The sequence below is a fragment of the Aricia agestis genome, chromosome 11 (genome assembly GCF_905147365.1).
Source record: "Aricia agestis chromosome 11, ilAriAges1.1, whole genome shotgun sequence".
NCBI classification, from domain to species: domain Eukaryota; kingdom Metazoa; phylum Arthropoda; class Insecta; order Lepidoptera; family Lycaenidae; genus Aricia; species Aricia agestis.
This window is the reverse complement of record NC_056416.1, coordinates 9,160,307-9,172,333: the sequence shown is the minus strand read 5'-3', so window position 1 is coordinate 9,172,333 and position 12,027 is coordinate 9,160,307. Positions and strand designations below refer to the sequence as shown.

General features: G+C 36.9%; 1 protein-coding gene across 8 annotated transcripts in view; it reads left to right on the top strand.

The window, feature by feature from the left end:
- The window catches only part of LOC121731596 (protein sidekick), a 67,068-nt gene that overhangs the window by 30,785 nt on the left and 24,256 nt on the right, over positions 1-12,027 (top strand). For 4 of the 8 annotated variants that reach the window (XM_042121094.1, XM_042121093.1, XM_042121092.1 and 1 more), the window contains exons 3-7: positions 1,122-1,298; positions 1,806-2,031; positions 3,068-3,771; positions 3,983-4,075; positions 7,741-7,860. In XM_042121094.1, the coding sequence (XP_041977028.1) occupies positions 1,122-1,298; positions 1,806-2,031; positions 3,068-3,771; positions 3,983-4,075; positions 7,741-7,860 (1,320 nt within the window). The remainder of the gene's footprint in view (positions 1-1,121; positions 1,299-1,805; positions 2,032-3,067; positions 3,772-3,982; positions 4,076-7,740; positions 7,861-12,027) is intronic. The other 4 variants (XM_042121098.1, XM_042121096.1, XM_042121095.1 and 1 more) reach the window with 2 other exon arrangements.

Genomic DNA, 12,027 nt, shown 5'->3' with positions numbered 1-12,027 from the left:
AATTCGACCTTACTTGCAACGACATTAGGACTACTACCTATATTTTGTAAAAAATATTGACTTCATCATAGTTTTTTTCAATTCTCAGACTCAGCTGATCTCAGACTGGCCGTTTAAGCATTGTCTAATAGTATCTAAAATTAAATAAAAAAAACAATAATCAATTTTTAATTGGTAAACTTGTTGTCAACAGACTTCAACCATAAATAAAAGAGTATAATTCGTATGTATACTGTATAGGATTGTCACTCAAAAATCTGTCATTTTTCCTAGTAGTAGTGTCGTAGTGTGTGTAACGTTTTATTTGTTAAAAATATATATGATAAAAGCATCATTTTAAAATAATATTAGCTCGATGCACTCCTTCACCATATAAACTATAACTGTGCGAAATTTCATGCACCTACGTTTCCCCCTTTTTCGTAAAAAGGGTTACTCTCGTATTAATATATAGATAGATATCTATATAATTGGTCTCAATTTGACATTGACTATGAAAAACTGTAACCGTGGATTAATGTGATTGTGCTAATAAATTCGAGGCTTTACCGAAGCTTAATTTATTAAGCTCAACATTTTTGTAGATGTATTCTCCTATAATTCCTCCATGGACATCGGACAAAGCGTACAACTCCACACACCACTCTAACTTGGATTTAATATGCCAAAACTACATTTGGAGTCCAATTGAATTTATGAATAAAATTATAACATGCAAAAGTTTTTCAGTAAATTCAAATATTTTAAAAACTACTTTCTGTTTGGAAATCAAAAAATTAAAAAAAATATTTATTGTGGAGGCAGGAGGATCTTTGGTCTTCTAGTTTTATCGGAACTGCAAAGCGTGCAGGTGGACACGAAATTCCATTTCTTATCCCAATCAACCATCTAAAAGTTTTATTGGAAAGAGCGCATTCTGCCTTATTTCGCTTAGGGGTTTTAAGGACTGTTTCCTTGCAGGCAGGGCCGGTTTAAGCACTACCAGCGCCCTGGATGAGATTTCTTCGGCGACCAGGGTGCTGATAGTGCTGAAAAAATTTTCGTTTGCCTTCAGCGCCTTTATCCGGCGCCCTGGGCGGTCGCAAAAATCGCCCCCCACCTAACGCCCCTACTGCTTGCAGGTATACCGCAACCTTTGTATCGATGGCTCAAGAACGGCGTGGCGTTAGGCGAGTACTCGTCGGAGCTGTTCTTCAAAATCCATAACACGCAGCGGCAAGATGCTGGCGCCTACCAGTGTATCGCCAAAAACGACGTCGGCGCCGTATTTAGTGAAAAGAACCACATTGTCGTTGCATGTAAGTTGGACCCTGTAGAGCAGGGTTCACCAAATGGCGGACCGCGGTCCGCATTCGGACCGTCGCGCCGACCCATTGTGTGCGGACCAAGCATGTTCGAAGATGAACTTCGTCAAAAATTAATTTCGGTCTCGACATACTGATGAACATGTAGCAGCAAAAATTGTCACTTTTGTCATTGATACAAACAAATACCTTTGTAATTTCGTAATTGCATTTGTATAAGTTTTTTTTTAATGTGTGGACTTAAAACGGGCCCCGAGCGAAACTAATTGGTGACCCCTGCTGTAGAGTAAAATATGTATTACGGATTAATAGTAAAACAGGGCAAAATAAATTTGTATTAGGATTAAATTTGTATTAACACGTATGAAATAATTAAGCCACACAAAAGCGAATGGTATGTTTAATTGGAAAATTCCAAATTGAAAACTCGATAGATATCTGAAATATCAATTTATTGTTAATCTAAGTGAATATATTCTAAATCTATTTCAACTTTAACAGATATGGGGGTATTCGAGAATACCGTTGAAACGGTGGTGGAAGTGGAGTCAGGTAAAGCGGCGATCCTGGAGTTCCCACCGATAGACTCCGATCCCCCGCCCTCGGTGATCTGGCAAGACGAGAACGGCGTGAACGGCGTGCTAAAATACGACCAGAAGTACGCAATAACAGACAAACACCAGCTCGTTATATTATGTGCGTCTGAGGATGACCAGAGATCATACAGGTTTGTTTTGCGGGTTTATCGCTTTTAGTGTTGCCATCGAATGCGAAAAAACTATTAACCTACAAGCTTACATTTTCTATTTGGGTTTCCGAGTTTTATTATTTGTTGAAAATGTAGTCCGACTCCTGAGCTACAGTTTACTCTGCCCAGAATGCGATACAAATAAAAAGTCAATCAATACTCATTAACATGATTGAGAGGTGAAAATGTTGCAGGCTGAAGGCAGTGACTGCCAGACAATCCTCCTCGTCTTAAAATTGTATATTTAGAAGCAAATAATTAGACGGGCCTGTATTTACTGGTATTTGGGGCACACTAAATTAAAAGGTTAACTCTTTACAGAGTATCGGCTTTTAACTAACCTTGAATAATTTTATGGTTCCAAAACACGCAAACTGCCTTAAAAATTCGATACGCTACTTTTTGTTCGATTAATATAAGAAATGGTCTTAATGGTAATTGGTAACAGTTTTTTTAGTAAGGTCATAACTCATAATATATAGAAATACCTACTGCTTGAGATAATGTAAGGTATTTTTTATTCTAAAATTGTCATAAAACAATACCTCGTGAAAGTCTAATGGGTAGTACAGCAAGTAGCAACGACTCGGTTGCATTACTGCACTAGAATATTAAATGACCCACCGCGACACTGTGCTATTAACCAGAAGTAACTAAATATATGCACGTAATACATGAACGTTTTATATAAACAAATTATTTAAATGTTCTTTGGCTCTTTGTTTTGCATAGTACAATCCACACATCAATTTTCCTACTTAGTAATTTAACACTTTATTGTGATCAAAGATAGCGTGATACGTAATCCATTAAGTTCGGGTGCCTTTCCCAGGAGCTATCTTGGTGTAAATTAAATAACTAACCGCGAAAAGGGTAATAAACTTCAGAACACCATAAAAAGCTACGTTCCATACATGCGAACTAGATAGCTTTATAGCTTGGTGATGCCGAGTTCTTCGGTTTCCATTAGAATAATTTAACTAAAACGGTAGTTTAATGTGCATATTTATTTCAGAGCTCGAGCGATAAATACCCAGCTCGGGAAAGTGGAGAACAGCCCGTACATCAGGCTGAACGTGTACGGCGACGACAACAAGGAGATCCCGCCAGAAATCATCATCAAGCCCCAGGATACGAAGATCATAAAGGGCCAGGAGTATACCAACCTGTATTGCATAGCCAACGCCCGGCCCCTGCACGAATTGGAGACCTTATGGTTCAAGGACGGGGTCCTGATAGACCTGGCCGGCGTGCCCTACGATCTGAACGACCAGTGGAACAGAACATTGAGTCTCATATCGGCAAACTTGAACCACACCGGTCAATACTCGTGCCAGGCTCGCCTGAAAACTGGTGGTTTTGCGACCGTCAGCGCCTCCTCTATAGTGACCGTCTTCGAGAAGCCCACGATGCTCTCGACGCTGAAAACCGAAACGTTCGGCGAGTTCGGGCGCTCCATCGTCCTGGAGTGCAACGTCCAGGGAATTCCTCTGCCGGGAATCACCTGGTACAAGGACGCGAGGAAGATCGCTAGCGTCGGCGCCGACGCCGGCGAGTCCGACGACGGTGACGTGGACGACGGCGGCGGCCGATACAGGGTGGAAGTGGACAGGTCGCTCGTCATCAACGATCTTAAGATGGAGGACATGGGCATATACCAGTGCATTGCCAGCAACGAAGCAGGAGAATCTTCGATTTACACGTGGTTGAAAATCAAAAGTAAGTAGCAATTTGTGAATATAAGGTAAAACACCCAATTATTGGCACTTTATGAGTTCACACTAAGGAAAGCCCTTTTTGACAAAAAAATGACCTTTAAGACTTTAAAAATCTTATGTGCCAATAATAGGAAGACTGCTAACGATTGTGTAATGTGTCCTATTATTTTGTGCATTAAACTGATCGACTAATCCTCTATAATGTGCTACAGTGGAATCTAGGCGCCTCCGCCGCAGTCCCATGAAGTTAATACGAATGAGGACTTCGGATAAAAAAGCAAAGACTTTCAGATTTGATACCGGCAGTAAGCGATGTGCTTTATTCGTCCACTTGCACTTAGTTTTTTTTTACACCACAGAGTGATTGCTTTACTTGTCTACTTAGTTGGCAATTTCCACCTGCGTTTTCAACTTTTTTTGACAGAAATACTTTTTAAACTTCTGCATGGTTTGATTTTAGAAAAAATAGACGCGAATAGTTTTGAAAGTTTATTTATGGATTAGAAAATGCTGCCCTAAATCCTTTTAAATCACGAGCGACCCTCGGTTAACCTAATGAATGTTTTAGGAGATTTCGGCCAGTTGGACGACCTTCATACGGCTATAAAATATGGGGACAGCGAGTAAATTATTTATTCGCATTTCCCTGTAGATACATTATTGGCTACAAATTGACGTAGGGAACTCGATAGCCCCAAATAAAACAACCATTCTTTGTAACCCCATGCCATCCGCGACCTTAATGCTAATTATAATTTATAGTAACGGCCGTAATAGGGCTTATGTTACTTAAGGGTTGTCCATTAGGGCCTTTGCGAGTTTTACGCCGAATCTGGGACTCAACACTTTAAGCTTATTGTGGGTTGAGACTTAGATTTGCTTTCGTCAATTTTCGGGTTACCTTGAGTAACTTTTAGAAGTTCCTTACTTTTGTAGCAGACAGAATTGAAAATATTAATTTAATGTTATTGACGACGGTGAAATTAATAAAATACAATATATATATATATATATATATATATATATATATATATATATATATATATATATATATATATATATATATATATATATATATATATATATATATATATATATATATATATATATATATATATATATATATATATATATATATATATATATACGGGTGTAACAAAAACAAGTGATAATAATTTAGAGTGTGTACGTGTTCCTTGTAGAGAGTTCACTGTGAAAGTAGCAGCGCTGAAAGACCAAAAAATTTTTTCACTTTTGTATGGGGAAACTCGTGACGCTCGGGCCCTTACCCATACAAAGGTGAAAAAAATTTTTCGTCTTTCAGAGCTGCTATTTTCACAGTGAACTCTCTACAAGGAACACGTACGCACCCGAAAGTATTATCACTAATTTTTGTTACACACTGTATATATATATATATATATATATATATATATATATATATATATATATATATATATATATATAAATGGATTTTCAATTGTATTAGTAACGCTAAAACTCGAAAACGGCTGAACGGATTGGGCTAATTTTAGTGTTAAAATATTCGTAGAAGTCCAGGGAAGGTTTTAAAGTGACACGAAGTTCACCGGGACAGCTACTACGTTATATTTATACTCTAGGTTCCCAAACTTATTTTGCCTATTGCCCATTTTGAGCTCAAATTATGTTTTAGCGCCCCCCCATTGTTTCAATTTAAAATGCATCCAGATGAAATACATCACCCCCCCCCCCCCCCCCCCGCAAGCCTCTACACAACGCCCTTTTTTTTTCTGGGTACCACACCCGTTAGACCTTCAGCGCTCACAAGAGGGCGTTATCGTCCACTTTGGGAAAGACTGCTCTAGGTATACCAAGTATTTGTTGTAATTTTGGAGTAAAATGTTTTATAGAATTTAATCGGTATTCTCAAACCATGCATTTATTAAAGCTAGACTGAATTAAGTATTGAAATTCTTGCACATGCAGAGAACAGGCGATACGAATAATTGATTGGGCGATTGACTGCGGCGCCATACATGATACAACGGAATTCGGGAGCTGTAAATCTTGTCCGACGTACATCGGGAAGTCGTAAAAGCCGAAGGAAACCGGCGTTACAGCCGGAGGCTTTTCCAAATTTAAAAATCTCTACAATACGGAATACAGGATTTCCGATTGTTTGAATTAACTTTTACATATTTTGACCGCAAAAAATGCCAATTAATGCTCTAATGTATTATTATAGGAGCTATCAATTTGCTAGCTTCCATACATTTGACAATCGTAAAGGTAACGTTATCTTAAACGTAGAATCATTCACTCCACAGTATTGCAATTTACTATTTGAATATAAGATCTTGAATTCCTAATAATTAGCTCTTAGTCATAAAAAACCTGTTGCCGATCAACGGACTTCCATTTTAAGATTCAAAATGTCAGGTCACAATTTTGCTCATCCTCTTTGTAGACTTGCATAACATTAGAATTGTGTAATTATTAATGTAAAAATATTCGTTAACTCTACCGTTACGCATTTAATTTGGATCTTGCAAACTTACATTTTTAAGTTTCAATTTTTAACCTTATAATTATTTAATATCACAGCACATAATAATTATACTAATTCAATAAAGTAAGTAATTTAACACGATGTGTAGTTTTAATCTTGCATAAGCGGCTCTATATTTTGTGTGAATTAAAAAAAGAATATTAGGCACACATGTTGGGCATATCCAGTGAGCATATCAGTGATTTGCGTCATACTGTTAGCATAGCGTAGGTACATTATGTTTTTGTTTATTTACATTAACCATTATATTTTTTATTCATCATAGAGTTTTTCGCGCGAATGTGTCCGTCGTAAAGCAAAGTTTTCCCTCGTAAAAGCTCTTAAAAGTTTTTAAACTGCAGGAATATAAATTATCAACGTGAATATTATAATTTATAATTACTCCTGCGGACTGCAGTTCTCGGCGCGTAATTGTTTATTTTCCTCGGCCACGTCAGCCCGAACTGACTTTAATCTAGCATTTTTTTCCACGCATTATCTTAATTAATCTGCGTGCAAACAGCCGCAGTACACCTGTCAGGACTTTGTTGTGGAAAGGTGGAAAAAATGCACGGAAAATAGTATTAGCCTAATTATATAATGTGCTGTTTTAATATAGAAAATAATATCTTAGAGAATGCCTTAGCGAGATGAAGAATACTTCCGTAGTTTTCAGCAAGCGAAGCTTTTATATGGCATATTATTTATTCTCATGTAGCACCAATCTTTTACACGCGCTCGCTTTGAGTACGTTTTAAGTATCACCAACCGGTGAATGGTGATGCTCAATTTAACACGATTTAAATAATAATTTAAAAGATTGCTCGCTATTTATAAAAGCTTTGTTTGTTGCTTTTTAAAGTTTTCTACATATTACGTTTTAGTAGCTTTTATTATGAACAATTTTTTATAACTCTCACGCATGTGTTGTCCCTACACTGTTCGATTTCTTTTGTTACTAACATAAATTAAGCGATTCTTTTTTAACGAATGCAAAAATATTGGGTTCGGGTGTCGTCAATAATAAATTGATTGTTGCAGGTCCTTTACCTTTTCCTTCGCCGCGGCTTGTTTATCATTCATTGCTCAAAACCTGAATACATTTTGTTATAAATATCTGCTTCTACTCGCACGTTTTTAAAGCTCACTTTCGCCAGTGTGCCTTTGGTTATTCATAGATTGAATATCGTGTTGTCTCTCATACATGATCATTGATCATACAAGGCATTAATTTGGCAAAGCATTAGCACCTGGCACTAGCGGACCGCAAATCTATCCAACCAAAAATTTACCAAATTCGTGTAAATTTTTATGTCTTCAGAGCATACAAATTATTTAGAAATTATACTTATGTACATGTATCAGTAAAAAAGGATCGCACTTAGCTCCCGTGTTGTGTTATGTGTAGAGCTTGCACTAACTCTAGCGTGTGGCTTGTAGCGTCTCCGCCCGTAATGCAGACAGCGCCCTCCAACCTGACCGTGTTGGACGGCAAGGACGCCACCATCGCCTGCCGAGCCATCGGCGCTCCCACACCCAACGTCACATGGTATTTCAATGGTACGTATTCTAGAAGTAGTCCCTAATATCCACGACACACAAGAACGAAATTTCTCTACTACAGGCTACGTTGACCGTCGTCGAAAATTTCACCTAAACCAACACTAAATTACACATTACAAATTCAGATTCAGTTTCTAAATCTTCAATCTTATTATTTTTTCTGTAACAATCTTTATTCAATGATTACTTTAGTATTTAATTATGAAGGTTCTCTGAGTGCGGTTGTAACTTGTAAACAAGTCATCTTAGCCAATAGAAGCTCTACATAAAAAGAATACTGCAAAGAACAAACAGATACAAAGATAGACTTTTAAAGTGTATTCTATAGACAATAGGTACGAATACAAAGTGAATAGTTGGACCAAAAGTTGGATCTGATAGCCGCTGTAGAGGACTCGGCGGCGTGAATGTTCGAACATTTCGTCGCCTTAGTAGTGAAGTGAGCTATTCCACACCTAATTGAATCAAAGATAAAGACAATTGAAATAATTAAGTACCTACTAAAAATTTGTTTTTGTTCTATCTCCTCCATTTATATGCCGATTCTCACAAAATTTTGAGAGAACGTAAACATGTATGTATTAAAATTATTGAACTTTGATTTATGTGAGCTCATACATTAATTTTCAAGTTATTGAGAATATTTTGGTTAGCTCTCTTCACCACAAATTTACAAAAAATAATGTATTACACACTTCAGAAAAGTGAACGAATCTAAGCTTCTTACAATGTATTCACAACGAAAAATATTTACAAATCTGGTATGAAAGTGCAATATTTGTGAAGAGAGATAGCAAATTTATTTCGTTGTTATTGTCTGATGAAACAATAATTTTATTGTTTCGGTTTAAAGAATTTACTTCTCAAAGAACTACAGTTCACTTAAAAGAGAAAATTAAGGTAAGGTAAGGTAAGGTAAGTCAAGGTAAGGTAAGGTAAGGTAAAATAAGGTAAGGTAAGTTAAGGTAAGACAAGGTAAGGTAAGTTAAGGTATGGTAAGTTAAGGTAAGATAAGGTAAGATAAGCTATGGTATGGGGGAGCACCCCCATACAGTATGTTTCTTTTACCGTATTCCGTTCACCACCACTTATTGAAATAATAATAAGTGGTGTACAATAGGTATAAAATATAAAGATCAGATATTTTGACAAATTTTTAATCTAAAAGCTCTTTTTAATCAATCAAATAAAAAAATTATTCTCTCAGTCTTCATCACCATCCTCAGTATTTAGACATATCTTAGAAGACTTTAAACTATTCATGTAAAAATCATGATACGCAGATGGAATTGTTCCATTCATGCAGAGCTGTTGTAGATCTTGAAGTTTTTTTTTCTCAATTAGTAACTGGTTATTGTAAAGGGGTAGGACTTCATCAGTCGCTGCATGAACTTTTCTAACAGTTCTTCGGATTGTTAGTTTTTTGAACTCAGGTTGGCTTAATTGCGTCTTATAATATATAGCTGTGTTGTCATTTTTACGATATTGCAGCCACTTCACATCCAGCCATCTCATTACTTCTCCATTGTCGGCTTTATTTTTATTTATTATTTGTTTTTGACTGTACGATTTGAAATCCAAAAACTGTGAATAATGCATCTCGTTGACTTCATATTTTGGTGGATCGATTTTGGCTGTTCTTGCGACTGTGTACCATCCTTCAGGTATAAAAATGCTTAAATGTTTAGCTCGGCCTTCTATCGTGGAATGGACACTATCGCACTCCATATCGGAGTGCCCCGATTCCATGAATTTCTGGTTAATTGTGTGCAATGGTAATTCTCGAACAGCTCGCAAAAACATTGCTGATATTATGGAATTGCGGTTTTGTCCTGCTGCAGTATCTGAATAGAATGTAACTTCAATCACTGCAGGATCTAGTTTGGTAAGTAAATTCCAAAGACATGTTGCAACCTCGGATGCGCCTTTTGTGCCATTTGCTTCGTGCCACATATAGTTTATGGCTTGCTTGTCTGCTAGATTATATACTGTGAAATTATAAGTTTTTAGTTTTCTTTTATAATAAAGTTGCCCAACTTCTAAATGTGGTGTCAGTAGTATCTTTTCCATGTCCATTGTGTACGCATGGAATGTTACATCATTTTTGGCATGTTTCTTATCTTTTTTTTTATGTTCACGGGCTTCTTGTTTGCGTGTTAGATGTAGATCATATTCAGCTTTAGCTTTTAGTTGCTCATTTTCAGGTTTATTTCCGTACTGGGTGCAATAGTCGCACATATCTTTCTTTGGTCGATGGAACCCGTAATTAAACTCATTGGTAAAAATATGTATGTAATAGGAGGAGCTTACTGGTTGTATTTCATGTTCCTTGCAGAATTCAACATAGTCCTGGTATAATCGCATCTCACTTAAGCCAGAGGGTAGGTATTTTCGCTTGCTACTACTTCTACAATAATGTGAATCGGTTACAGGTATAGATTTGATATGGTTTCTAACTGCCTCTTTTCTGTCATCAGATATACGGTTTGGTGCTGGGTTTTTCCCCCTTTTATCTTCCTCCACAACACCACTTGAATCTGCCTTTCTCATCGCTGTTTGGACTTTTTTCCCTGAAATATCTAACGTGGCCAAAAAAAATTTTTTGCATACTTGATGCTTATTTCCAGACAATGTTAGTGTGTACACGCAAGTAATTTTTTTTCTTAAAATATTATTATCGCCATTGCTGTGTTCGTTAGTAACAGTTTGAGTCCGTATGTAACGCCTTTTTGGTTCATGTTTAGTAACACAACTGCTGATAAAGCTCCATCTAGATCTTTCATCGGGAAGGCTTAAATAATCATTAAATATTTTCTGCCTTTCAATCAAAGAAATCTTTTTACCACATTTATAATGGCAATTACACTGTACTTGCTGTACTGATTTTCCTCTGACTACATTTCCTTTTTGTGACAAATGCTCTTTCCCTTGAAGTCTTAACAGTTTTTGTTTATTTCTTTTCCAGGAACCCGGTCTCCGTTTACGTTTCCTTGTTAAACAAATTTCTTGCCCCTGTTCATCTACATTTACAGGCTCCTGGACCTCTACATTCTGAGGAAGGTGATTCTCTTCGATCTGCGAATGGTGAGCCTTATTATTCTCAGAGATGGGGTTCTCTGGACGACCAGCTCTATCGTTAACACTATGTTCATCACTGTCCGAATAATGCGAAGTAGAAGTGTCAGGTATGTAAACAGGGTCCGTAATAGAATCTGTACCTGAGAAGGGATCTTCATCACTGCCATTACTGTCATCTGAAGCAATAAAAATAAATAATTATCATCTCAGCCTGTAGACGGGGATTTGCCGTAACCGCCACACTTAGCAGGCGAGTTGGCGATCACAGCGTGTTAATTATTATACAAAACTGATGGAACCTTTGTGGGTTTCTTACCGCTTCACCACAGAAATGTCCCTTACGGAGCGGAAGTAGAATCAGACTAACTTACTGACAGATCTTGGACTCTTAATGTATTTTACCTACACCTGATTATTTTTATTGATGTTCTAAAAGAGGTAGGTACAGTGTATCGAATTATGACTTGAGTCAGTCAAAAAATAATTAGGTAAACAAAGATAAGTCTCCAGTTGACTTACTGTACAAAGCCTTTTTAAACCTGTAGGTACTTTAATTGGGAATAAACATCTTAATAATGTAAAACTTACTGCTTAATGTTGTATAATGCTGTATTAATACCAAAGGGCCCGTTTTTGGTTGTTGTTCTTCAATCAACTGAATTGGATGAGGATCCAGTACTTGCCCCTCATGTTCTACAACCGCAGAGAATGTAGGTGTTTGATGTATTGATTCTGACCAAGATGGTGTAGACTTAATATCTTGCACATTAGGCATTTCACTCTCTGATATATCTGCAGCTGCAAATATTACAAACAAAATTAGGTACCTATTGACAGAGAACCAACCAGTTGGATTGATGGACCAAGTTGTATGAATGCATGACATAATTTCTCCTCATCACATTTAACTATTATTATTGAACACGATGTACGCTATCCTTTATGTAAACCCCATTTTAAACCATCAAATCATGGGACAGTCACACATTTAAACATTCGTATTTAAGTAGCAAAGTTCTAACAGTGGCAATCCATAGTCTCTGCCTACCTCTCCTGTGGCGTGAGCTGTATGTATGTAATTCTAAC